Source organism: Gopherus evgoodei, chromosome 1 (genome assembly GCF_007399415.2).
Source record: "Gopherus evgoodei ecotype Sinaloan lineage chromosome 1, rGopEvg1_v1.p, whole genome shotgun sequence".
In the NCBI taxonomy this organism is placed as follows: domain Eukaryota; kingdom Metazoa; phylum Chordata; order Testudines; family Testudinidae; genus Gopherus; species Gopherus evgoodei.
The window spans coordinates 342,761,984-342,789,949 of NC_044322.1; the positions used below are offsets into that span (position 1 = coordinate 342,761,984).

Genomic DNA, 27,966 nt, shown 5'->3' on the forward strand with positions numbered 1-27,966 from the left:
GGAGCCCAGGCAGGCTGCTTTCCTCCTCGCCAAGGGCACGTCCTAGGGACCGCACTGGGCCAGACTGCGCCTCCCCCACTCCGATTCCCAAGGGCCCCTCGATGGAAACTGGCCTTGTCCCAGGGCCTGCCCAAGGGCTCCTGGTTCCGAGTTCCCGGGGCAGGCCCCGGGCGATGTCAGAGCGGCCCTGACACATCGCACAGCCTCCCCCACCACTCACCCAGCGGCCTTTACCAAGATGGCCGCGGCGCCCACTGCCCTCTGGGAGCCGTCCTGGTCAAGGCAAGTGGTAGCGGAAGCAAAGCTCCTCCATATTCCCTGTGGCGCAGGGAGGCGGCGGTAGCGAGTCCTGCGAGCTCCCTGAGCTCGGCGGGGGGCGGGGCGGGAGCGTGATGGGCCCCGGGAGGGGGAGCCGGGCTGCCGGCGCTGCGCAGGCGCCACCATGGTGAGGAGCAGGGCGCTGTGGAGCTGCTGCCTGGAGCTCCTGGCGCTGCCTTCAGCGGCTGGCGGCTTGTCAGGTAGGAGGCAGCAGCCGCAGCCGCGTTACGGCTCCTGCTGGGGAGTCGCGGCGCAGCCGGGGGAGAGGAGCCGCCGCCGCGCCATGGAGGAGGAGGAGGAGGACGAGAGCGCCCAGCCGCAGCCCGAGCGGTGAGGAGAGCGCTGCCCGGGGTCTCGCTGTGCTGCGCTGCGGGCCCCAGCTCAAATGGGCTCAGCTGCTGGGCGAGGGGGTATGGGACCGACATGGGGGTGGGGAGGGATTGGTGGCCACTCGCCCCTGAGCTCCTTTCGGCCTGGGCTCTAGGGCTGGCTTCTGTCACGGGCTACCCAGAGCAAACCCAGCGCGTTGGAAAGGCAGCGAAGTGCATTAGGTGGCCCGCCTCCCTCCCAGGCTTTCCAGCTCCCCTGCTAGCTGCAGTGTTTCAGGTCAGGCGCTTGCTCCAGGAGTGTGGGGAGAGGTTTTTAAAAACGAACCACGAAGCACTGACTGGCCGAGCTTGTCTCTCCCACCAGCAGAAGTTAGTCCAATGAGAGAGATTATCTCATCCACCTCTAACTTTCCTGAACTACCTTTATCGTGTGCCCTGCATAGACAGTATCTTGGCAACTGCAAATCATCTTGGTCGCTCTCGCGTGTTACCCCGAAAGTCAAGAAATCAGGGTTAGGGGGCTCGAGGGAAGAGGGCGGAAGAGTCAGCGTATGATGTTTTTAGAAGGTTTTTTAATTTATTTATTTTTTTGGTTGGCTGGTTTAAAAAAACCCGTTCAAAATAATGTATTAGTTCTTGCTGCTTGTGTGGGCGAACCTTGTGCCACTGGAGTAGATGATGATGGGTAATCTATAGGATTTGTCACTGGCAGCTGTGTCAATGAGTAAATGAGTTGTTTCCTGTTGATGTTCCTCTCCCTCCCCCCCCACCAAAAAAAATAAAAAAAAAAGAAAGTTAGACATGTTTAAGACCTACTGAGTCACTTAAATCCATCTCCTTGCCAGCACATGGTTTACTACAATGTTTTCAAGTGATTTGTCCATTCTAGTTTTATATCTGATTTTGCTGTTAGTTCTGTTTAGCACAGAAAGCCAGCTCCTTAAGAGAAACTGAAATGGATTGCATCTAAAAAAGATGCTGCAGGTTGTCTGTGTAAGTGAAAAATCTTGATTTATACCACCTATTAGTATAGCATTTTTTTTAAATTGGGACCATGAGTCTTATCTATGGCTGGTGAATGAAATCCTGGAAGAGCAGGTCCTGTTTTCTCAGTTGCTATAGTTTTATTCTCCTTTTTCATTGACATGATAATATGCTGCAGCCTCATTCAGAAAAACATGTTATATAATCTCCTACAAACATTTGTATGCCTCACAGCATTGTCATCTTGTTCAGCATTTTCCCTATTAAAAAGAAGCACTGTAAACAGATACTAGTGACAGAAACATTTTTTCTTACTTGTGTAGAATCAAAATATGAGGTAGAAAAATATAGTCTGTTTAACCAAATAATCTGGATGATCAGTAACTATTTAAAATACAGATTTAAGCAAAATATTTTTCAAATGTGATTAACTATATGCTACTAAACTCTTTTTAAACAATATCAGGAAATACGTTTTCATGTGATGAAAACTTAAAATCAATGAAATGTGATTTTAATACATTACTTGTACTCTGCCCATCAGCAAACAGAAAATCTATTTTTTTTTAAATGGGCTAGCAAACACAGTAGCACAGCCAAGAAAGTGCTCTCTGTTCATATGTTTTATTTTGTTCTAAACAAGACTGACTATGGTGCCACCAAAAATTTCATGTTGGGATAAGGAAATGACTGGCCTTTAGCGTCTTTTCCCTAATAGACTTCTGAGTGCTATCTTAACTTTTTTGTCTAATAGATCATAAATTAAGGGTAAAGTTTGGGGATTGATTTATTGAACAGATGAGATGCTCAGTAAAAAGTCTTGTATCAGAAATGAGCCATAACTGAAATACCCGATATGCATATGTACTGAAATTATCTGAAATCCAGACACCTGATATTAATCTTAGTGCCTGAAGGTGTAAAAGCCTAATTTGACTCTCCCTGGAATATAATCTCTACATTCAGAACCTCTGCCAGAGTATGAAAAAGTGGAAGGGAAGGTCAGAGACATAAGAACGTAAGGATAGAGTAGAACTGCAGAAAGAGAAATAATGGTTAAATGTGCTGTGGGCTTTGTCTGATAGATTTCAACCTACCTTAAATAAAGCAAAAGGCATGTGCTGCAGATGATTAAGCAACAGCCTTCACATAACTTTTGATATCCTAATGCAACTGTTGGATATTGGTAGCTAGCTAGACTTTTGGGAATTGCCTAGAGAGAAATCTAGTGCTCTAGCACTTCCCCATACATAATAAGCTAAGTATCTGAGCCAGCACCGCTAATTTTCTTCTCCCTCCATCCCAGAATCACTTTTAGATTCTCTCCCTTATTTGCAACTGGTTAGGAGATTGTTTTGGCTGGGATTAATACGCACTAGGTGCTGCAATAACAATTAGTACCTTCATGCATAACATCTGCTGTAACAGTGTTTTCTGTTTTATTTTGGTCTTCTGTAAAATCATTCTTGGTCTTATGTTTTCATTATTTTGTTTTGTTAACAAATGTTAATGAGAAGCTCTGTAGTATGGTTAGAGTACCACTGAATTCTAGCAGGGTCCCAGTTCTAATCCCCACAGCTCACAGTATGACCTTGGTAAATCACTTGGCCATCTTGGCCCAGTTCCACAAAGCAGTTTAGCAGTTTAAGGGTATGGCTACACTTGAAATTTCAAAGTGCTGCCGCGGCAGCGCTGCGAAGTGTGTGTGGTCGGAGCGCCAGCTCTGGGAGAGAGCTCTCCCAGCACTGCACCTAAACCACATCCTCTACGGATGTAGCTTGCAGCGCTGGGAGCCGCGCTCGCAGCACTGCGGCACTGATTACACTGAGGCTTTACAGCGCTGTATCTTGCAGCGCTCTGGGGAGTGTTTTTGCACACCCCTGAGCGCGAAAGTTGCAGCGCTGTAAAGTGCCAGTGTAGCCAAGGCCTTATTAGACTCCTGACTTCCATTAGGAAATAGCTTTGTGGTTCTGGGTGCGTGTGCCTAAGTGTAGTTGCAGGCATTGTGGGCAAAAAAGAAGGATTTCACTAAAAAACATATGCTGCATTTGATCTGAATTTTCTTGGAGAAATAAATTACAGGGATAACAAGCAAATGTTATTTACTGCTTATTTGTGCTACAGAAGCACACAAAATATGCTAAGTGCTCTACAAATATATAGGAAGGCATAGTCTTGGCCATCAATAGCATATAATAATAAAAGGACAAAGCTACACAATAGAAATAGACTGACACTACAGAGGATACAGAAAGATTTGGATAAATAAAAAAAAAAAAAAAAAAAGTGAAGGGGCTCTCCAGATACAGTATTAGGAGAACATGTGCCATCATTTCCCTGCCTAGAGAATAGGCTGATAGGGTACAGTACATTTAAGAAGTCACACAGTGTACTGTATTAAAGAATAATAGTAATATGTTGGTGTATATGAAAAGATTTGTGTTATTAGGGCTAAATTATTATAGCTGGAGCTGGTAGAACCATCTATATTTAAAGTTGCCTGATGCTTTCCTGTTTTCAGTTGCTTATGTCCCATGCTGGGGGTGTGATTGTGTGTATGTGATTCAGTCTAAATGCGTCCGCCATTTCCAAAAATGAGATTACGGAAAAATACATTGTTTGACCATGTGAAATAAATAATTGGTTTCATTGTCATTCACCATGATGTTAGTGATGTGCCTTTGTTGTCCCTATGGAAAAAGTGCTACTTTAACATTACAGTCAGCAGCAGTTATTCCTCAGATCAGTGATGTTACCCAATCATATTGAGGGTCCCACTGGAGTGTATGAAGAATGATCCTGATTTGGAGTGATGGACACAGTGAAAATGGCAGGTTTGGTTGGAAAGGGGCTATGGATTGTGGTGTTCCCAGTTCGTATTGGTATCTTTTTGGGAGCAGAGTTATAGTTGTGCTTCGTGTGAAATATCATTTAATGTCTACATTTCTTGGTTTTTTATCATGGTGACTTGTTTTTACTGTGATGCTGCTATAAGGGAGAAGTAGGGGAGCCGTATATCTGCATTATTGGCTTTTCACGGAGTTTCAGAAATTAAACTGTCATGTTCACGAAGAGCATGAGGAGTACAGAGCACTGTTGAGCATCTGCTAGTGTAACTCTCAAAGAAAAATTTAAATGTGATTTTTTTTTTGAATGGTTATATTGGAGAAGATATAGCATAGTGAAACTAAAATGATAAAAGAAATGGGTGGATTTCTTCTGGGGAGAAAGGCAAAATTAGTTGTACCTGGATACAAATGTGATTAAGAGGTTATATGGTAGAAGTATGTAAAGTAGCTAATGGTTTTTATAAAATTAACTATGACCTATTTGAGTTAGTTGGACAAACCAGAGTCAGAGGATAGGTTTAAATTAAGAAAGAACATGTCAGAAAAATTTAAGGAGGTATATTACAGAGAGAAGTGAAGAGGTGGGATTGGACTTCAAACTGAAGTGGTGGAGTCATCTACATCTAAATATGAATGTATATAAGCAACAATTGAATGACAACATACATTTAATAAATTGAAGGAATATTAGCTATTCCCAGGCATAAAACTAACTGCTCTTACAAACTCTGATAGGTAAAGAGCTTTTTCTTCCTCAGATTATCTATAGCAGAGGTTTGCATGCTAGAGTGTTTGTCCTCTTCTGGCACAAAAATGATTTTTTAATGCATAAAAATATAAATTAGAGATGGCAGTTGCAGAGTTAGGCATAAAAGATCTAAAGTTAAACATAAATGGACTGCTTCCTGCTCCTATATTGCTGAATAACTATACCTATAAACCTAGGCTGCAGCACCTTTCCAAGACACTGTTTTCTAACAATGTTTTCTGGCCACAGTGATAAGAAAAAAAGTTAGAATGTGGCAGAAAGCTGTACACTAACCTCGTTCATTTTATACTATAGATGGAGCACTTAGTCCCATTTCATCTGGGATAGAACCAATTATCTTTTAATCTCATTTAATTAACCAAAATTAATCAAGCAACCATTAATACAAACTGAGGTACCTTCAGTTAACTTAGTACCTTCATGGCACCATGTCAATTCACAACTTTTGTATTTATTTAGATTTTTAATTAGATAAAGCCTAATTAAGTAAAAGCTCTGGATACCCCTAACATCATTAATAATAATACATATTATATAATAATCATTAAAATATTAAAATAAAACCATGTGAGTTGGGTAATCAAATAGTACAAGTAGGCATTTAATGTATGTTCATGCACCATTAAAGTTTGACCATTAAAAGTACCAAAATCTGCAGTCCTGGAAAGATTTATGTTTGTACTTAACTATATTCACATGAATAATTCTGTTGACTTCAGTGGGACTGCTCGTACGCGCAAAGCTCTGTAGGCCTGGGGCCAGAAACAGGAAATTCAAAAATTCATTGCCAGATCCTACCACTTGATCTGTATGGAATGACTTTTATGCTCATATAGAGCACTATCGATTTTATTGGGACTCCATGAAGGTACAAGGGTTCATGTATGCAAATCCAGTTGCAGGTTAGTTCCAACAGCAATGATAGCTTAGCTGGTCTGTGTTGCTCATGTGTACTGTTTGTATTTTTCTAGTTAAATGTAAATCATTATTTACATTGTAAAACACATTAATCTACATATTTCAGGCTGAACTTTGGCCTGGCTGCATCAGGGTGTAAAGGACTGTACTCCCTTGTGCAAACTACACAGTGAGCATAAGGAAGCAGATTTAGGGAAGGGAACCAGAACTGCTGCACCCCCTCGTCTATGTGCTGGTGATATAGCCCTGGCTCCGCAACTCTCACCCCCAGCATGCCACCCAGCATAGCTGCACTTGGGGAAGTATGCTGTGTTGGATACTGCTCCTTTTTAGAGCATGGGGGAGATCAGGAGGCAGATTGAAGCAGATTGAAGCAGATTGAGTCATAATCTCTATTCTGTCTTTTACAATGAGTATAGTGATAACCTAGGTCTTAGGCAGAAAAATAGGAACCTAAGGCTATAGGAACCTTAACTCTGAATTTCCTGACTTTTTGTGACTTAAGTGTTACTTTAGCATTCATTAATATTTTTTTTTATTAAAAACTAAATGGCCAGTGCTTAATAGTGTTAGCATTTAAATGGTTCCAATTAGACTTTAAAATTAACATATTTTAAATTCCTAGCACAGTAACTTAATGTTACGTGTATATAATAACAAAGTAAAGGAGAAAATAGCTCCTAGCCAATATGGTTCACATTTATTTTGACAGTAAATATCAGGAATTCATGTTACAGGCAAGTCTTATCTTAGGCGGGGGTTCTGTTCCGCGGTTATCGCATAAAATGAAAACTGCATATACTCAAAATTATATCCCCAAGCTCTTTAAACTCCACCCGCAGCTCTGGCGGCCGGGCTGGGGGGCATTTAAAGGGCTCCTCCGGGCTCCCCACCACGGCAGGAAGCCCGGTGGAGCCCTTTAAATGCTCCCCGGCCCCGCCACTGGAGCTGCGGGTGGGGTTTAAAGGGCTCCACCAGGCTTCCCGCCACAGTGGGGAACCCGGAAGAGCCCTTTAAATCCTGCCCACAGCTTTGGCAGCTGGGCTTGGGCTGGCATTTAAAGGGCCCGGAGCTCCATGGTGGCTGGAGCCTCGGGCCCTTTAGTTCGCCACAGGGGCTACCAGCCACCTATGTAGCTGGGAGCCCCCTGGGTGATTTAAAGGCCCTGGGACTCCCAGCCACAGCTGTTGCCCCAAGTCCTTTAAATCTTGAGGCCACCTCCCCCCCCGCTTGAGGCCACGCCCCCCCACTCACTCTGGCCGTATGTGTAAAGTTGAAATCGCGCATGTTAAATGCGCATAAGTTGCAACAGACCTGTATTCATCTTAATGAAACAGATGTAGATGTAAACAATTAGCGTCTTCCTTTGCATGCCTTAAAGATGTATATTCAGTACTTATAAAATTTCCTGAAATCAATTCAGTTACTCCTGTTTTACAGTGTTCATAGCGGAACAACAATTATTTTAAAGTCAAAAACACTTATAGGTACTGTGTTTCCTGTCTACACTAATAGGAAATCAGCATGATATAAAATGTATTCTAAATATGGCAGAAAATTGTGTGGTAGTTTCTTCAGACATTGTGATACGGACATAAGGGCACTGCACACATTTTATCACTAGTCACTAAAATATGAAATAACTTGAGTGAATCATTTTGTAATGTTTTTTCTCCCCATCTGTGCAGTTTTAAAATGGAACAGTCCAACACACTGAAAGAATCCTTTGAAGGCCGGTTAATTCCACAGCTTGAGGCAAAATCCTAAGGCTGGGAAGGAGTGTTCAGCCAATCTGCTGTTCTGATTGGTTTGAACAGCCTCAAGTGCTTTATAATGAAAGTTTAACAGCATTCATAATCATCTAATCTTAAACTGTCCATTAGTTGCCCTAAGCAATTTCAGTGCTAAAGAACAGTGAAAGAAAAGAACACGGAGTAAAATCTAGCTGGCAGTGACTATCGATAGCTAAGATTGCAGAGGGCATTTCTTTCCACACCCTCTAATGTTTGCAAATAAATTCCTTTTCAGTTGAAAATATTCATGCTTCGGCTCAGCCCAAAGGTATGTTTTGTTTTGTTTTTTTGTGTTTGTGGAATACTTGAAGGAAAGATGCTGAATTATATGCTTCCTGGCACAAAGGTGGTAGAACTCCCTCAGCTCGGATATTTTGGGCCCACTAGGGCAGTGGTAGTGGCAGGGCTTTGGAGTGGAGCTGGAGCGTGGAGCAGCTCCAGAGCAGTGGAGCTGCAGGTTTTTGCCTGGAGCTGGAGTGGAACCAGAGCACAGCTCCAAAGCCTTGGGGTGGAGAACAAGTAGGCCCTTTATGGGCTATTGTATGCCATCTCTCTCAGTTTATATGTAATGCCAGGTACCACAGAGGGAATGAACAGAACAGGTAATCCTCAAGTGATCCATCCTCTATCGCCCCTTCCCAGCTTCTGGCAAACAGAGGCTAGGGCAGGGGTGGACAAACTTTTTGGGCTGAGGGTCACATTGGGTTTCCTAAATTGTATGGGGGGCTGGTTAGGGGAGGGGGTCGTTGCTCAGCCCTCACCTTCTATCTGCCCCCCTGGGACTCCTGCCCCATCCAGCCCCTGCTGTTCCCTGATAGCCCCTCTGGAACCCCTGCCCCATCCAGCACCCCTCCTCCCTGTCCCTTGACTGCCCCCAGACCCCCGCCACCCCTATCCAACCCCTCCTCTCATTCCTGATGCCCCCCCCCCCGGGACCCCTGCCCCATCCAACCACCTCTTCTCCCTGTCCCTTGACTGTCCCCGAAACTGCTGCTGCCCCATCCAACCCGTCTTCCTTCCTGACTGCCCCCCTGGAACCCCTGCCCCCATTCAACCCCCTGTTTCCCCCCCGACAATCATCCACACCCCTGCCCACCACCTTGAACTCCCCTGTCCTCTATCCATCCCTCCCTGCCCCCTTACTGTGCTGCCTGGAGCACCGGTGGCTGGCGGCACTACAGCTGCACCGCCTGGCTGGAGCCAGGCCATGCCGCCACCGCCACCACGCAGCTCAGAGCACCAGGTCAAGCCAGGCTCTGCAGCTGTCCTGCCCCAGGAGCTCACAGCCCCACCACCCAGAGCTTTGTGCTGGCGGCGGAGCAAGCGAGCTGAGGCTGAGGGGAAGAGGAGACAGCAGGGGAGGAGCTGGGGGCTAGTGTCCCGGGCCAGGAGCTCGGGGGCCAAGCAGGACGGTCCTGTGGGCCGTAGTTTGCCCACGCCTCGATTAGGGACACCATCCCTGCCCATCCTGGCTAATAGCCATTGATGGACCTAACTTCCATGAATTTATCTAGTCCTTTTTTGAACCCTGTTATAGTCAAAAGTTTAAATTGGAGCCAGAAAATGGGAGCCCTGTTCTGAAATTAAATCTTATGGGGCCCAACAAATTAAGACTCCACTCCTTCAGATGTTAGCATGTCCATAGGAAGTGTGTGTGTGGTGGTGAGTTATACCAGAAAGCGGTATGGTAGTGGATGATGGTACTGGGTAGTGTATGGTAGATAGGATGGGTGGAGGTCTTTATCTACATCGAAGAATTTGAGAATTAGTAAGAGAGGTTCCATGTTCTGTTGTCTGTATTCTTCTGACGTTAAAAAACCCACTTTCATGCTTGAAACTTTGTAATGTTTAAAATTGCATTTTCAAGGAGAAATACTGAAGACAATGTGTATTTGTAATTTTTCACTTCTATATTTCTAAGGTCCACTTGTAAAAGGTGTGAGGTGAAATCCATTTTAACATTCACTGAACACTTCATTGTTTGTTTTCCTAAAAGTTAATGGTTAATGCCAATATGAAACTACACCATATGTATTTTCAGCTGTTTATCAAATTTTTAGCTTGGCTTACAAAATTGATCCAACATCTGCTAGCTCAAGGACCAAGCCTAAATGTGAGGCCAAAATACACAGGTTCTCCAAGCCATGCCCCTCCTGAGCCACTACCCCTCTTGTCTGTTATGTCCCTTCCACTTCCTCCCACCCCGTCCCCATACTGCTTTGGCCTGAAAACTTTGGTTTGGATGAACTGAGTCCCAAATGAATGCTGGGCCACCACAACATATTTATCATATTTACCATCTTCTCTCTGAGGGTATGTCTCCACTGGAATAAAAGACCTGTGGCATGTCCGCAGCTGGCTGGGGGTCAGCTGAATCAGATTGATAGGGTTTGGGCCACAGGGCTAAATATTGCTATATAGACGTTTAGGCTTGGGCTGAGGCCCAGGCTCTGGGACCTCCCTCCTCACAGGGTCTCAGAACATGGGCTAGAGCATAAGCCCAAATGTCCTACACAGCAAATTTTCAGCCCTGCAGCCTGAACCTGAGTCAGCTGACCTGGGCCAGCTGTGGGTGTTTTAATTGCTGTATAGACATATCCCTAGAATCCTCTTCTGGCATAGTGTGAGTAGAGTTCCTCCACACACAGATTTCTCTGCTGGGTTGGTTAGGAATTCGCTGCTCTAGGGAAGAGGTTGGCAATTACTCCAGGGCATTCCTCATCTTAAGATGTCCTGGAGGCTAGGGCTCCCCTGTATAACAGCAGTGGCAGCTTCCTACTCTCTACACCCCCTGCAGTGTCAGAACTGGAGTTCTTTCTATAGACTCAGGAAGACATCACTACATTGATTACACTTGGTTTACAATGAATGTTTTCTTTGCAGTCATAAAGGCTAGGAACTTAATTTTTTAAAACAGAATCTTTACTTCTGCAGAAGCTATTGGCACTTGCCTGAGCGATTTCTGCTCACCGATGTGAGTGGATTTTTCAAATCCTGCTTCTAACATATTTCTTTCCAGACCTTAGGAAGGATTTAATTATAGGTCACTTTTCCACAAACTGATTATTAATTCTTTTATGCTTAAATGCATCTGGCTATTAAAATATTTCTTAATTTAAAAGAAGTCCTCCTGCTCTGTTTTAAATGTTCATAGCAGTCAAACAGTATTTGCATCCCATTTGTGCATTTGAAATATATCACTTTTGCCTACTGGATTGCGGTTTTGGATGTAAGATAACTTGTGTGAGTAAAACATCCAGGATTTGATTAATGTTTTGCATATATAAGTGCGGATTCTTCCGTTTTGTTTACAAGGGTAGAGTGTACCTGTGCAAGTCTACAATTGCAGGATGTCTACATGGGATTTTTTTTTTAAGAAGTCTTTTATTGCTACCCACCACACAGATAGGATTTAAGAGAAGGCTGGTTGATTGCAACGTCTTGCTCGCTTATACATATTGACAGACAATCCAGTGGCTTAAAATAATAATAAGGGGTTGTTTGGTGCTAGAAAAATAAAATTACCTCTGAGGTGAACTCAAGAGGGTGGGAGGAAGTGTTGACTCATCCCTGATTGAGTACTTTGTAATATTCAAGTATCAGAGGGGTAGCTGTGTTAGTCTGGATCTGTAAAAGCAGCAAAGAGTCCTGTGGCACCTTACAGACTAACAGACGTTTTGAAGCATGAGCTTTCGTGGATGAATACCCACCTCGTCGGATGCATGGGTATTCACCCACAAAAGCTCATGCTCCAAAACGTCTATTAGTCTATAAGGTGCCATAGGACTCTTCGCTGCTTGTAATATTCAAGATATAGATACCAAATCTCAGTTTTAGACACTTTCTTGTGTAGAATACCAAGAACCTCTGTAGACAAACAACCTGCCAGGTTTTATTTTAAGCCAGAAGTTGAAGCATGCTGGATTTTTCTCAATGTTCCTCTTCACCTTAAGAAAATAATTAGCTTTAGTTTGCTGTACCTTAAGCAGAATCAAAACTGATGTACAGAGCAAAATTGCTGCATTTCAGACACACTGGGTTATACCCACCACGTATTTCCAAGAGAAACATAAATTAAGAGGCAAGAGAGAGACTTTCAAGGAATATACAGTACAGAGAATACTTGACTAAATTAACTATTTCTAAATTTGTAATTTTCTTTATGCATGTAAAAAGGTTAAGTGTTCAATCAGTTCTGGCTGATCAGATCTGTGCTCCACTCAAATGTTTATGGAATGCTAATGAAAGCCACGTACGTGCATCAAATGGAAAGCATATTGGCAGATGGATACCTGCAGTGCCTTAAATGCCTTGGCACCCATTTTGTTGTCAGTACAACCATTCCCTCTTCCCTTAAACTGATAATTTGGTTCAGTATCAAAATTTCAGAGCAGGATCAAATGTGCATTTAAGCAAAAATCAAACTCACCCATTTGAGAGATGAATGTAATAGATAAATTAAAACTTTTAAAAATGCCTCAGACACTTTTGGAGCTCTTTTAATGTAAAATTACTTCATAGATTCCAAAGCCAGATGGGACCATTGTGATAATCTAGTCTTTCCTGCTGTATAACTGACCATAGGACTTCCCTGAATTAACTCCTGTTTGAATTAGAGCGTATTATTTTTTTTTAAATCCAATCTTGACTTAAAAATTTGTAGTGATGGTGAATCCACTACAACCCTTAGTAAATTGTTCTAATGGTTAATTATTGTCACCTTTAAAAATTTGCTCCTTATTTCTAGTCTGAATTTGTCTAGCTTCAGCTTCCATGCACGGCATCTTGTTATACCTTTGTTATACCTAGATTGAAAAGCCCTGTTATCAAATTTCTGTTCCCCTTGTAGGTACTTACAGACTGTGATCAAGTCATCCCTTAGCTTGTTGTAACAATGGTAGTATGTCAACTTTATAGTAGCTTATACTGTGGACCACAGTCGTCATATACAATATTTGAATAAGAAAATAGAAATGGGTGGTCTACTGAAATGGTAACTGATTAATTTATTGAAATTAAGTACCTAAATTACTAGAATTTGATACTTTACCTTGGCATATCATCTTTTAGTAATTTTTCAGATGTGGTTTTATGCTGTTTGCATGCTTTAATTAAAAATGATATGTAATTAAAACTTCTGAATTGGCATATAGTCCTAGGAATTAAAAAAAAAAAATGGTTTTCCCTGAGTGCAAACAGCAGCATGTAGATATACTGCATAGTTCAGTACCTGGAAAGACATATTGTGTAACGCATATATCTGCACGCAACCGTTAATCCTCCTTTGTGCTTCTTCTATGTACCACAGTCCTGCATACTTTCTAGAGTGGCGTGCACAGTTTCAGAATGCACACAATTTGAATTAAATGTTATATAGTGATGTAATACATAAATGCATTTACTGGAATATGTGATTGTTAATTAGCAAATGTACAAACTGGGTGATCTCTCTAAAACTACAAGAAAATTAATGCAAAGAAACTTAATTTAATCCACCATTACGGTTGAGATTTTACACAGTTCAAGGCGAGTGGCAGTAACCCTGCCCTGCTGTGGATGTATGGAGATATTTCTGTTACCATATGGTGTTGTCTTTAATGCCTTAATAATCTATGTCTATGCAATATGGCAGAGTAATGACTGATGTGGGAACCATCTGTGTATCTCCATCAGCTATGTCATGTCACAGGTAAGCAATTTTGCTAATTTGCAAATGGCTGTTCCCATGGCAGAAAAAGAGGGATCTACCTCTAAAGTCAGAGCTCCACCAATTCATACATTTTTGATCGGTTGTAGTAACATTAAACTGATTTTTTCTGTGTATAAAATCTCAGCTATTATGGTACACTAACATAGATTTTTGTATTTAATTGTACAAGGGCAGAGTGAATTCTAGCCACGCGGGTACTTGAAGATTATTTTGTCAGAGGAACAACACATCTCTTAACTAATTTGACTAAAACCATGCTAAATACAATGGAGAAATTTTTCTTTTAAATTGCTTGTAAGTCACTGGCCTATTTAAACCCTTCTTTTTGAAAGTGATCCTTGAGCACACAAAGTTTGGAAATCAGTTAATGTACAAGTACATCTCTAAGGGATATCTGAGGTCAAGCTTGATTATTGGGTGAAAAGTTTATGTAGTCCAGAATGTGTAGAGGGCTTGTTCCATATCAGTAAGCAGCCCAATTCCCAGCCTGTGTGTAGGAATGGTTCTTCACTGTGATAAAAGGTATAGTAACTCTGGAACTATAAAGAGAGGTTTGCATGCTGGAGACTGGTACCTCTATTTTTGCTTCTAGTTAGTACCATCAGTCTTAATTCATGAATGCTAAAATTCCCTCCACATTGTTTTGAAGTATCTAATCAAGACATTACCCTATAAGAATGTTTCTAAACTTACTGGAGACCAGTACAAATGCTGTTTCTATCCAGTCATTTAATTTTGTTTTGTGGTGCATATCTATTTAAACAGTGTTCCACTGATTCTAAACAATGTACAATGCTACTTGTCCGCCTCTGGTCCTTTATTGTTTTTAATCACATAAAGGTCTGAAGTCTTGTAGTTTCCTGTTTTAAATAACTGGACACCAAACCAACATTTGTCTTAATATTGGTAGAGGATTGAAAATTTAATTCAAAATAAATGTATTCCAGAGTTTCTTAAACTAAAGGTGTTAAGTCACTCATTTATCACTTTGCGAGGATTTTTTCCCCACCTTGGAATCCTGTTGAGTTTGGATTGTTTTATCTAAATTCCTAAACTGTAGAGGATGCATGTTCAGCATAACAATATTGTGAATGCAGCATGGGTTAGGAGCTCTTGGCTCCCATATTCTAATTGCTTCTATGAAATGTGGGTAAATTAATTTGTTTCTCCAGTTGCAAAATAAGGATATTTATTAACTTCACAGTGGTGCTGAAATTAAGGTACTGTTTGTAGAACTCTTTTTGAAGATGTAAAATACTAAATGTTGCAAATAAAACATAAACACTGGACCTATTGTAGACTCTAAGTCCAGGAACCAGCCTACTTAATGGATACCAGACTTCTGCAGCTCATTCCTGGGATGACGAATTTCATGGGACTTGGATTGTCCTTCAGACATTTGACTTTAATTATATCGGTTAAGCTTAGCTGTATTTTAGACAATATAGGTATCTTGAGGCATCAAATACCTCTTGTGTTCATAAATCTTGTTCATATTATACAGAGATGCATTATTTGTTGATGTGTCTTTCAAACAGAAGTATCTTTATTGCTACATAATACTGCAGTTTTTGTTACAGAACAAAGGTCCGATGTCAAGTATAAAATATTTCATAGTTCAAGAAAATCAAGGATGTGCTTGCAAGATCTAATTACATCAGGTGTTAAATGAACTTTAGGAGGAGTTTGGTACTCTTCCACAAAGAGAAAGTAAAGAACATTCCTCTCTTTTATATTTAGTGTGCCATAGGGCTCGGTTCTAAAGTTATGCATACCAGGAAGGAAGTTTCTGCCTGAACTACGCTACTTGCGAAGACCTGTTTTTTAAGCTTTCTGTGTAATAATAACTTTTTTAAAAAGTAAACTTGCATGGAAAAATAAGTCAAATTGCAAAATGGAAAGGGCAGCTTTATTTTTGTGGTGGTTTGGAAAGCTTTCAATGTTATGAATGTTAATGTTAGTGAAATAAAAGATTTATTCATTTCAAAAATATATTTTAGCTCTTCATCAAAAGACATAGATGAGAAGGCAGATGAAGAGCAACCTTCAACTGCATGTAACCAGTACCCTAAGGAAGCAGTAAGGAAACGACAAAATTCAAGTCGAGGTTCCAGAGGCAGTGACTCGTCCAGGACGTCCAGAAAAAGCTTCAGATTGGATTACCGTTTAGAGGAAGATGTAACTAAATCAAAGAGAGATAAAGATGGAAAGTTTGTCAACCCTTGGCCAACATGGAAATCTCCATCCTTGCCAAATATTTTGAAATGGGCCCTTGTCGAAAAAAATAACAGCAACATCCCATCTTCAAAACAGGTAACTATTTGCATGTTTACTATTCCAAGATGTAGGTCCTAATCCTGTGGGGCACTGAGAGCTCTCAATTCCTATCTTTAAAATAAGAGGATTTTCAAATAAGACTTCTTAGGTCTCTTTTTGAGACTCTAGACCAGTGGTGGGCAACCTGCGGCCTGCCAAGGTAGTCCGCTGGTGGGCTGCGAGTCAGTTTGTTTACATTGCCCGCCTGCAGCTCTCAGTGGCTGCAGTTTGCTGGTCCTATCCAATGGGAGCTGTGGGAAGCAGCGGCTAGCATGTCCCTGTGGCCCGTGCTACTTCCTGCAGTTCCCATTGGCCAGGAATGGCAAACCGCAGCCACTGGGAGCTGTGGGTGGGCATGCCTGCAGACAGTCAATGTAAGCAAACCATCTCGTGGCCTGCCAGCAGATTACCGCCGTGGGCCGCAGGTTGACCACCACTGTTTTTGGAGACTCACCAGTTTCACTGTTTTTTTTATTTATCTTTTAATTTTTTTATTACTTCTTTCAAAAGCCATCCATTTCTACCATTTTAATGTGAAATCTTTAATTCTGTGTTTGAGGCCTATAAACTTGGAATTGATTATCCAGTTCAGGTTATATGTTGAGAGAAACTTCAGGAAATACCCAAACAGCATTTTTCTGAACTCACATGGTTACAGGTTATTGCATGTTTCTCTTTCAATAGATATTGGACATGTCTACAATTTGTAGCAGATCTACTGCATTATTCAAGGTGCAGTTATTACTTATGGGACATTTAATTACAAAAATGTTACTGTATGATTTGAATGGTGGTAAAAACTTCATATAGCTTTGAGATGGTATAAAACCACTACTAAATTGTAATGATGATTTCCTCTTTTTGCAAGCCACGATACTTAGGTTAGATTCTCTCAGAGAGAGTAAGTTTTTTATATTGAGGCTAAGTTGAGCAAACATTTATACTAAGACACTGTCAGGTTATTGGGAAAAGATACTATTATTTATTTGTCTTGCATCAGTGCCTGTAGGTCTCAGTCAGTTTCAGGGCTTCATTGTGCTAGTACTGTATACAATCATAATGTAAAAAAACCCAAACCCTAAAAATAAAAAAAAAACCTACAAACACTCCCCCACAACAAGAGAGAAAATACAGTTCCTGCCACAAAGAGAACTGGATATTGGTCTTAAATGCCTCAGTTTGGAGATGCGCTTTGTGGAGATGCACTTCTGAGCTAGTACTTTTCAGCATCCAGGAGGCAATCATAAGAGTTTATGCTTCACAGTCTGAAGCGTGTGGGAGACTTTCATTGGTTAATCTTTGAATGAAACAGCTAATTGACAGTACTTCTGATGAGCAAATACATCTATATATTGCATTTTTAGCGATAGTGGCTCAGAGTTGTTTGATCTCAGAGGGATAGGGAATCTATTTAAGGAATAGATTAAATCTGTAAACAGTTGGTCTGACAGCATTTTGAGCGCTATTCTCCAGGATTAATTAACCCATTTTAAATTTGCTAGTCCCACAACATCCAGCATGCACATCCTGGGCATTTAGCCAGTATGAGTGCACCAGTTATTTGCAGCCCCTACCACCACATGCATCTGAGGAAGTGGGTATTCACCCACGAAAGCTCATGCTCCAAATCGTCTGTTAGTCTATAAGGTGCCACAGGATTCTTTGCTGCTGCTACCACCACTACTGGCTTGCTACATTATCTTGTTGATTTGTGTTGCTCCACAAATCTCAGTTAAAATAAAATCAGATGGTGCGTCAGTATGTACTGAGCTCCACAGTCCTAAGCTAATTAACCAATCTTACTAAAGCCAGTCATGCATTTCTTCTTGCTTTGCATTTGGGGTGGGGAGGTGGGGGATTTCACATTAATGCAGAAATGAAAAGAAGTGAGTAGTAAATATTTTTCTCTACATATCTTTGTCCACAGCCAATTTGTCATTAATGTCATAGTTTAAACATCTGCCATTGTTCTTGGAACAAAACCAAACATCTATAGTGCAACTGTGTCACCACCGTAATACTAGTATGCTAATACTAAATCCGGATAAGATTGTGTATTTATCCACCTCATTGTTTACCTCGTTGTGCAATTCAAATGATTTAGTATGGAATATATTGCAGTAGAAGTTGTACACTCTCTTTTTTTAAGTACTTGTAATTTGAATAATGAAATGATGACTTGGAAAAACCTATTTTTTTAATCCAAAGTTTGAACATTTAAAAAAGACAGTCATGAAGAAATTTTTTCAACACATCAAAAAACAAAAATCTATTTTATGAAGAAGACCTGAAAATGCTTTGCCCCAACTCCTTTCCATAATTTTGTATGTATTCATAGATTTTAAGACTGGAAGGGACCATCTGATCGTCTAGTCTGACTGCCTAGATAAGAGAGGTCACAGATTTTCAGTGAGTTATTCCTGCACCTAGCCCAACAACTTGTATTTGGCTAAAGCATATCTCCCAGAAAGGCATTCAGTCTTGATCTGAAAATATCAATGTTGGAGATAATATCAGTTCCCATGGTAGAGAAAAAGAAAATTGTGCCTTATTTCTAATTTGAATTTATCTGGATTCATTGTCCAGCTATTGGTTCTTGTTGTCCTCTCTTTGCTGGATCAAAGAACACTATAATACTGTGAAGGGAATCAAGTCATTTCTATCTCTTCTTTGTGATAAACTGAACACATTTTGTTCTTTGAGTCTCTCATTGTAAGGCATTTTCTCCGTCTCTCAAATTATTTTTGTGGCTCTCTTCTGCACCCTCATCGATTGGAAGTGGTCAAGTGGATCAAATATGGCTTTATCCTCTTTTCAGAGAGCATTGCCATAGTTATTGTGAAAGGGAGATAAATGTCTAACTGCAAATAGTGCAATTTGTATCACCTCCTTTCTAAAAAAAATACATTCAGGGCGTTTCTGTAACACACTTTTTAACGGAATTCTTTATTCTAACCACAGCTCCAGTGAAGTCCCAGATTGAAATACTGATCTAAAGGGAACTACACTTAATCATTACCTTTCAATACAGTTTCAATAGAACTGAAATTCATATTTCAATTTTTAATTAAGCTTCCATGGGACTTCACATTTAAGATAACCCTCCATAAGTAAGGTAGCAGCAGTGGTGCTGCATTATACCTCTCTATTTGGCAGTTTCTTAAAAATTTATCAGCAGTGTTCATTGAATTATTGAGTCTGCCGGTAGCATATTAGTGGTCCTCCTAGCAGATTAAATTCTCTTCAATCTAATAAGTAACTTGTAATAAATCTATCCCTGCTAGGACTCTGGAAGGATATTGCTCAGATCCACAAGCTATAGCTCCAATATTTAAGCTAAAGGCCAAACTCCAAGAGATGATAGTAGCAGCAGCAGCAGCAGCAGCAGCACCACTAAAATCCTCTTCCAGGGCAATAGGGGCAAGATATCAGAATTTGTTGCTAATTTTGAGCAATTCTGTTTCATTCCAGTAAACGTCTGCAAGTTGTTTTCAGCACATCTTTGAATTGTTTCCTTTGTAGAGCCGCAGGCCTAATTCTCCTGCTCTCAAAAGCATGTTCTAAGGCCTAGAAAGATTAAATGATTATTAAAAATAAGGTTAATGATTTTAATTTAATAGGAAGCTATTGAAGTCACTGGAAATGGTATCTCTGTGCACCTACTTGCAGGTTTCCTAGAAATGAAAGATGTACACTAAAGAACAAGCCTTGTTTAGTGATTGGTGCTTTGTGGGCTTTTTGTTGTGTGTATGCTTTGCTTTCTAACTCTTTTTTTTGTTTTTGCTAGGAACTTGATAAAGAGCTTCCTGTGTTAAACCCTTACTTCATTCCAAACCCTGAACTAGTTGGTAAGACTGGAACTGGCATGCGAGTCACATGGTTAGGACATGCCTCAGTTATGGTGGAAATGGATGGACTTGTAATTCTTACTGACCCCATCTTCAGCCAGCGGGCTTCCCCAGCACAGTTTGTGGGTCCAAAACGTTTCCGAGGACCTCCATGCACAGTAGATCAGCTCCCAAAAATAGATGCAGTAATGATCAGCCACACCCACTATGACCATTTGGACTATAATACTGTAGAGAGTTTAAACAAGCGTTTTGGCACTGAGTTGAGATGGTTTGTGCCTCTGGGTCTTTTAGAATGGATGCAAAAATGTGGCTGTGAAAATGTGATTGAATTGGACTGGTGGGAAGAGAATTGTGTCCCCGGTCATGATGCAGTTACTTTTGTCTTTACCCCATCTCAACACTGGTGCAAGAGGACTGCAACAGATGACAACAAGACTCTTTGGGGCAGCTGGTCTGTCTTGGGGCCCTGGAATAGGTTTTTCTTTGCAGGAGATACTGGTTACTGTGTTGCTTTTAAAGAGATAGGCAACAGATTTGGACCTTTTGATCTTGCAGCTATTCCAATTGGAGCTTATGAACCAAGGTATGCAAATTTCAAAGGGTTTGACCAAAAGATATGTAAACTATATCAATGAAATGATATACTGACTTCAAACCACTTTTTTTCTTGTTAGTGGTTTAATACTAACATTGTATCTGCAGCTTCTGAACTTTTCACTTGTCTAAAATACATTTCGGGAAATGTAGAGCAGAAGAGCGATTTGAAAGCTGTGGAAATAGTAAGGCAGAGCAAGGGCATGTCTGTGCTGTGGGCGGCACAGCTGCAGCTATGTTGTTGTCGCAGCATAGTGCAGACGCTTCCTACGTCAACAGAAGGGGTTTTTCCATCAATGTACATAATCCACCTCCCTGAATGGGCGGAAGCTAGGTTGACAGAAGAATTCTTCTGTTGATCTAGTTGTGTCTACACTGAGCGTTAGGTCAGCTTAACTTCAGTACTCTAGGATGTGAATTTTTCATACTTATTAGTGATGTACCTAAGTCAATCTAAATTTTAAGTGTACACCAGAGCCAAGATGTAGAAAGAGAGGGAAAGAAGCTGAAATGTGGTGGTTTTTTTTTATCAGACATTACTCCAAAAACTATTGAAAAACACACAGCCTGGCATTATTTTAATGTGAAAAGAAAGTAGGAATAGGAAAGGCCACTGGGATCACCCAGTCTGAAATCCATTTTCATACATTCACACAATTTACAGTGCTACTATATTATTCTAATTACCACATTACTTTCCCCGATTTCAGTTGTCACATGATTCTGAATGCTTTATAGCATTTGAAAGATGTTTGCCTGGGCATCTATTTCCTCCTTATCATGTGGTATCTAAGCTTTCAGGTGGGATAAAGCATTGGTTCTTAGTAGGGCTGTTGATTTAATTGCAGTTAACTCATGCAATTAACTCAAAAAGTTAACTGTGATTAAAAAAAATATTGCGATTAATCGCACTGTTAAATAATAGACTACCAATTGAAATGTATTAAATATTTTTGCATGTTTTTCTATGTTTTCAAATATATTGATTTCTATTACAACACAGAATGCAAAGTGTATAGTGCTCACTTTATATTATTTTTATTACAAATATTTGCATTGTAAAAACAATAAAAGATAGTATTTGTCAGTTCAACTCATACAAGTACTGTAGTACAATCTCTTTATCGTGAAAGTGTAACTTACAACTGTAGATTTTTTTCTTACATAACTGCACTCAAAACCAAAACAATGTAAAACTTCAGAGCCTGCAAGTCCACTCAGTCCTACTTCTTGTTCAGCCAGTCCCTAAGACAAACAAGTTTGTTTATATTTACAGGAGATAATGCTGCCCTCTTCTTATTTACCATGTCACCTGAATGTGAGAACAGGTTTTCACATGGCACTTTTGTAGGCATTGCATGGTATTTATGTGCCAGATATGCTAAACATTCATATGCCCCTTCATGCTTCAACCACCTTTCCAGAGGACATGCTTCCATGCTGATGATGCTCATTTAAAAAAATGTGTTAATTAAATTTGTGACTGAACTCCCTGGGGGAGAATTGTATGTCTCCTGTTTTGCGTACGTTCTGCCATATATTTCATGTTATAGCAGTCTTGGATGATGACCCAACACATGTTCGTTTTAAGAACACTTTCACAGCAGATTTGACAAAACGCAGAGAAGGTACCAATGTGAGATTTCTAAGGATAGATACAGCACTCAACCCAAGGTTTAAGAATCTGAAGTGCCTTCCAAAATCTGAGAGGGACGAGGTGGGGAGAATGCTTTCAGATGTCTTAAAAGAGCAACAGTCCGATGTGGAAACTTCAGAACCCAACCCATCAAAAAGGAAAATCAATCTTCTGGTGGCATCTGACTCAAATGATGAAAATGAACATGCATCAATCTGCTCTGCTTTGGATTGTTATCGAGCAGAACCCGTTATCAGCATGGACGCATGTCTTCTGGAATGGTGGTTGAAGCATGAAGGGACGTATGAATCTTTAGTGCATCTGGCACATAAATATCTTGTAATGCCGGCTACAACAGTGCCATGTGAATACCTGTTCTCACTTTTGGGTGACATTGTAAACAAGATGTGGGTAACATTATCTCCTGCAAAGTGTAACCAAACTTGTTTGTCTGAGTGATTGGCTGAAGTAGGACTGAGTGGACTTGTAGGTTCTAAAGTTTTACATTGTTTGTTTTATTCTTGAATGCAGTTATTTTTTGTACATAATTCTACATTCGTAAGGTCAACTTTCATTATAAAGAGATTGCACTGCAGTATGTGTATTAGGTGAATTGAAGTATACTATTTCTTTTTTACAGTATATTTTTATTACAAATATTTGCAAAGTGAGCACTGTACACTTTGTATTCTGTGTTGTAATTCAAATCAATGTATTTGAAAATGTAGAAAACATCCAAAAATATTTAAATAAATGGTATGGTATTGTTTAAGCCTGATCAATTTGTTTAATCGCTTGGCAGTCCTAGTTTTTAGTTTTAGCAGTTCTCAAGATAACTGTTGCTAAAATGTCAGAAATGAAGTTTGGGCAGGTTGGGGAAGCAAACCAGAAATCAGAATGGTGAGATTAAAGTCCAGTATTTCTGATGAACTACCCAGTTCAGAAATAAATGCTAGCATTCTCATTGGTGTGCAAAATCTGCTTCTATCTTCCCCTTTAGAGAGGCTTTGTCACTGGCCTTCAATTAATTATAGCAAATTCTAGAAGTTGAACCAATGTAATTTTAATCCTGTGCCTTATACCTTGGGACTTGCTCAGAACACTGAACCTCCAGTAGCAAGCAAAGTGTTCGTTCAATACCGACTCAGAGAGAAGAGTGCTATCTACTGAAGCATGTTTCTTTTGTTGTATTGTATGATTCTTCATACATATTGATTATGGTGATGTTAGCATGAACTTGCTTCAGAGCAAATGGCCCATAAATCCTTAAGCTGAATACATTGGGAAAACGTCCCACCTCTATAAAGAATACTGATTAAAAAACAGAATAGCTCTCCAGATTCTGTGGATGTGCGTGTTGTTGTATACATCTATTGTAATTAGTTAAAGGAATGCTAGTCATTACTAGCAAATGGATTTCTACAGTCTCTGTAACTTGGTGACAGTTATTAGACCTTCCTTTGATTAAATGAGGATATCTTAACACCTCTTGCCTATTTAAAAACCCTAATAAAGAACAGATATCTTGAATGTAAAAGGTTTATACTAAATATGTAAGTTTTATTTTGTGTTTGTTAGGTGGTTTATGAAATACCAGCATGTGAATCCTGAAGAAGCTGTAAGAATTCATATTGATGTTCAGTCAAAGAAGTCTGTAGCAATTCATTGGGGAACCTTTGCTTTAGCAAATGAGGTGAGTTTGGGCTAATCATGAATACATTCAAATTTTCTAAGTATGGAAACAGTAATTAAGCTTAATCATCTCATATTATAACAAACATCTATAAATGGATTATCTGTAGCTCAGAATTATAAGCTTATTTTGTCTTTATCCTTACATAACCGACTACATATTGTATGTATTTAGTTAAGACTAAATTCTACAATTTTTAATACAAAAACTAGTTCAGTTTTCATAACAATTTTAGCTCAAGGTATAAAATGCTCTCAATAAAGCTGAATTTCTTGTGAATGTCATACTTCAAGATAAAAAGGCAGTGAAAAAATATCAGCACATTGGGAGCTTTTGTTATGCAGGCAGATTTGAAATACCACCTCTATTGGCAGAAGAACTGGTGCACAGAAAAAGGGGAAGGCATAATACGCTTGATAAGGAGAGATCAATGTTGCATGTTAAAAGAGCAGGTCTTGTCATCAGATTTGTGGTACTGAGTTAGCATCAACCGGACATGAGACTGCTTATGTAGTAAATGACCACAGATAAGTCATACAGGTAATAGAATTCATGACAGATGAGTTAAGGGAGAGAATAAGAGAAGAAACCCAGAAAGACAGACTATAATTCTGGTTCGGCATTTGAAATTGTGCATCCATGCCTTAAATAATCAGACACTTGGGACATAAATCTAGATCAGATGACGGGACAAAGAAGAGCTTGTGTCCGAAACCCAGAAAGAGAAATTGACACAGAAGGTAAAGATTTCTGCAATTGATCTTCATATCGGAATGCCCTAAATTGGGAAGAAAATATTTACAATAGTACATCAGCAGGTATTACAGAAATGTGCTGGATAGCAAGACTAAAAGACAATCATGGTTTTTATTACTATTATAGATGAAATTATTAATGAGTCACAGGGTGAAAAAACTTTCTGGAATGGGGGATGGGAGTGTTCTGTTGTATGGATAGTAATTTAGGTATACAAAAATCAGGGACAGCAGAAATGTGAATAAATGTTGTGACAGAGTCAGGCCAGATGGCTACAAGAGAGTGGTCAAAGGTAGATATGTTAGCTCCGGGTTAAGCAGGTCCCTTTTCCCTGGGTAAGATAACAGGGACTATTCCAGAACACTCAGGAACTTTCTAGAATTAATTAAGGCAGGCAGGCTAATTAGGACACCTGTAGTCAATTGGGAAGTTACTAGAATTAATTAAGGCTAAGCGGGACACCTGGTATAAAAAGGGTCTCACTCCAGTTAGTGAGGTGTGTGTAAGGAGCTGGGAGTGAGAGGACGTGCTGCTGGAGGACTAAGGATTACAAGTGTTAACAGACACCAGGAGGAAGTGTCCTGTGATGAGGACAAAGAAGGTGTTGGAGGACAGGGGGAAGTAGCCCAGAGAATTGTAGCTGTCGTGTAGCTGTTCCAGAAGGCACTCTAGAGAGCTGCAGTCCACAGGGCCCTGGGCTGGAACCCAGGGTTCCCCCCAAAATCTCCCAACTCCTGATCCAACACAGAAAGATCTCTGAGGCTAGCAAAATCCGCCAATAAGCGCAGGCCCCACCAAGGTAGAGGAGAAACTTTATCACAATATGTAACTGCTAAGTATCATAGGGGTAGCCGAGTTAGTCTATATCCACAAAAACAAGGAGTCTGGTGGCACTTTAAAGATTAACAGATTTATTTGGGCAAAAGCTTTCATGGGTGAAAAACCCCACTTCTTCAGATGCATGTGTGTACTGCTAAATTTGCTTTTATTGCTGTATCATTTGCAGACAGTCAGAAGTTAGAATATTACACGTGTAAATCACATTTTACATGTTTAGTAAAGTGTTATATACTGTCTAATCCTGCATAATTAACAGTTCCTTTTATAGTTAATTTGAGGTACACTTTATTGACAATTTCATATCCTGTTCTATTGCTCAATTTTTACCTTCATAAACAAGTTTCTAATATAGGTAATATGTTGCCACTGTTTGTAAAATTGTAGTTTAGGGGAAATTCTTGTTAAAACATCTATATGCATTTTATTTTGTAACTAGTAGCCTGGATACTGAGTTATTAAGGCAGCAACATATGTAAACACAATATCTTTGATACAGCATTTCACATCCAGGCTACCTTGAATAGTCTGTGCCTTTAATATCCAAGATACAAGGAGTGCTTTTTTCATTATTCTGAATATATGTTAAACTCCCGTAAGCCTTTTTTTAATATGCTTTGCTTTGTATTCAGGATAGCATTGCCTAGAAATGCTGTGTGCATAGTATACCTTCTTCAGATGAAGAGTTCATATTACCTACATTTTTTTAAAATAAATTTAACGCAGCAAGAAGACAGCATTGAAATGACAATTTGTTTGCTTGAACAATTAAACTGAATAACCTTTAAATGTGGGAGAGGGAAACCTATATTTTTTGTTGATCATGACAGGGAATGCATTTTTCTAAAACTGGGAAAGAAGTGCCATCTACTGAATCACCAACCTCACTTCCTCCAGTACTTAACATTTCCCCATGGTTCCCAACCTAGGAGTGAACTGGTCCTGTTTATTTAAGAACTCTTATCCAATAGGGTGTGAGGTAATATGGATTTTGAGTCATAGATGCATATTTAGCTAGTATTGTAAAGATTATAGGTCATCTGTTGTCTGTTACTAATTGTATAATTTCAGTGGGGTGTTTAAATAATAAAAACCTCCAATCGCTTCCCCCCCCCCCCCAAAAAAAAACAACACCTTTCATGTTCACGTAATCTCAGAAAATGTACACCTGGTACACTTTGCCTAGTATATCTAAAAGGTGAACCAGTTTGTCTAGAGCAGTGGTTCTCAACCTGGGGCCCAGTCAACACAGCTGCAGCCCACATGACATCCTCAGGCCCATAGTAGTAGTGTTGGATGCGGCCCACAATGGTAAATAGGCTGAGAACCACTGGTGTAGAGCTTGAAAGCCATATTTTCTCTAATGCTGGCATTGTCTCTTTCTCCCCTCCATCCCCAGTATTACTTGGATCCTCCAGTTAAACTGAATGAAGCCCTTGAAAGATATGGCTTGAAACCTGAGGATTTCTTTGTCTTGAACCATGGAGAATCACGAGACTTGAATATAAATGATGATGATGGATTTGAATAATAATTTTAAAAAATCTGGAAATTCTTTGAGCCTTGTTTTGATTTGTACTAGGAAATAATGAAAAGATTGATAGCTTCATAACCCTCTAATGAAATTTTCTAAAAATTTGTACTGGATTTTTAGACTCCAGGTTTGTTAATTTCAGAGGTAAAAATTGTACATCTGCTTGATCACACAATTGCTTATAAACTGAATGGCATATTGACAGATGATTTAAACACTAAATGTACAAAGCATTAATGGTCTAGAAATGCCTTGTAATTTCAACTATGTACATCCACCCCAAAAAATGCTTTAATTTTTTTTCATATATGGTTTTATGGGATGGAGTCTTCCACCTGTTGCGAAAGCCTGTTTAAAGTAAAATACTGATTTTACTGAATGCCTGTATGTTTGCATTTCATGAGAAACTAAAAATGATCTAAAGAAATGTGCCTTTTTAAAGAGAGAGATTGCTTAAGATATGCATCATTAATGCATAATTACTGCTGGCCAGAATACCTGTATTTTCTTTGTTTTAAAATTACTCTATCATAGATCTAAATATTTCTGTTGTTTTGAGATTGGTTTTCCTTGTCAAATACAGTACATAGGAGCAAAATGAGTTTATCTGAAGTCATGATTCAGCCTTTTATTTCTGTATTTTTTTTTTTCAAATAAGCAGAGGCACTGATGGCATTGTCTCAAATACGGGCTATAGAAGACTTTTCACAGCTTCCATATGGCTTTATTAAGCATGCTGTGGGATTATAAAATGTGTGCAGTATTGTAAAACTTGGCAAAATGCATCTGTATTAATTGCCATACTAATTTACAAAATAAAGTCTATTGCCAGGAAAATTGTAATTTTCCTTCACCTTTCATTGTAAAAAGTTGCTTTACTATTTACAGGATTGTTAGTTATACCAAAACATAAGCCTGACTGCAGGGTACGGATATTTTTTGTTCTCTGAATGCATTGCATATTAAATTCATAAGAACTGCCATAGTGAGTCAGACCCAAGGTCCATCTAGCCCAGTGTCCTGTCTTCTGACAGTGGCTAGTGCCAGGTGCTCCAGAGGGAATGAACAGAACAGGTAAT

At 39.9% G+C, this 27,966-nt stretch overlaps 1 protein-coding gene across 1 annotated transcript; it reads left to right on the forward strand.

Annotated features, from left to right (window-relative positions):
- Positions 1 to 27,910, forward strand: NAPEPLD (N-acyl phosphatidylethanolamine phospholipase D). The gene is made up of 5 exons (XM_030556089.1): positions 1 to 648; positions 15,671 to 15,983; positions 19,774 to 20,420; positions 23,646 to 23,760; positions 26,753 to 27,910. The coding sequence occupies exons 1-5, from the start codon at positions 443 to 445 to the stop codon at positions 26,882 to 26,884; spliced, it is 1,413 nt and encodes a 470-aa protein (XP_030411949.1). The 5' UTR covers positions 1 to 442; the 3' UTR covers positions 26,885 to 27,910.
- Positions 27,911 to 27,966: the final 56 nt, after the last annotated feature.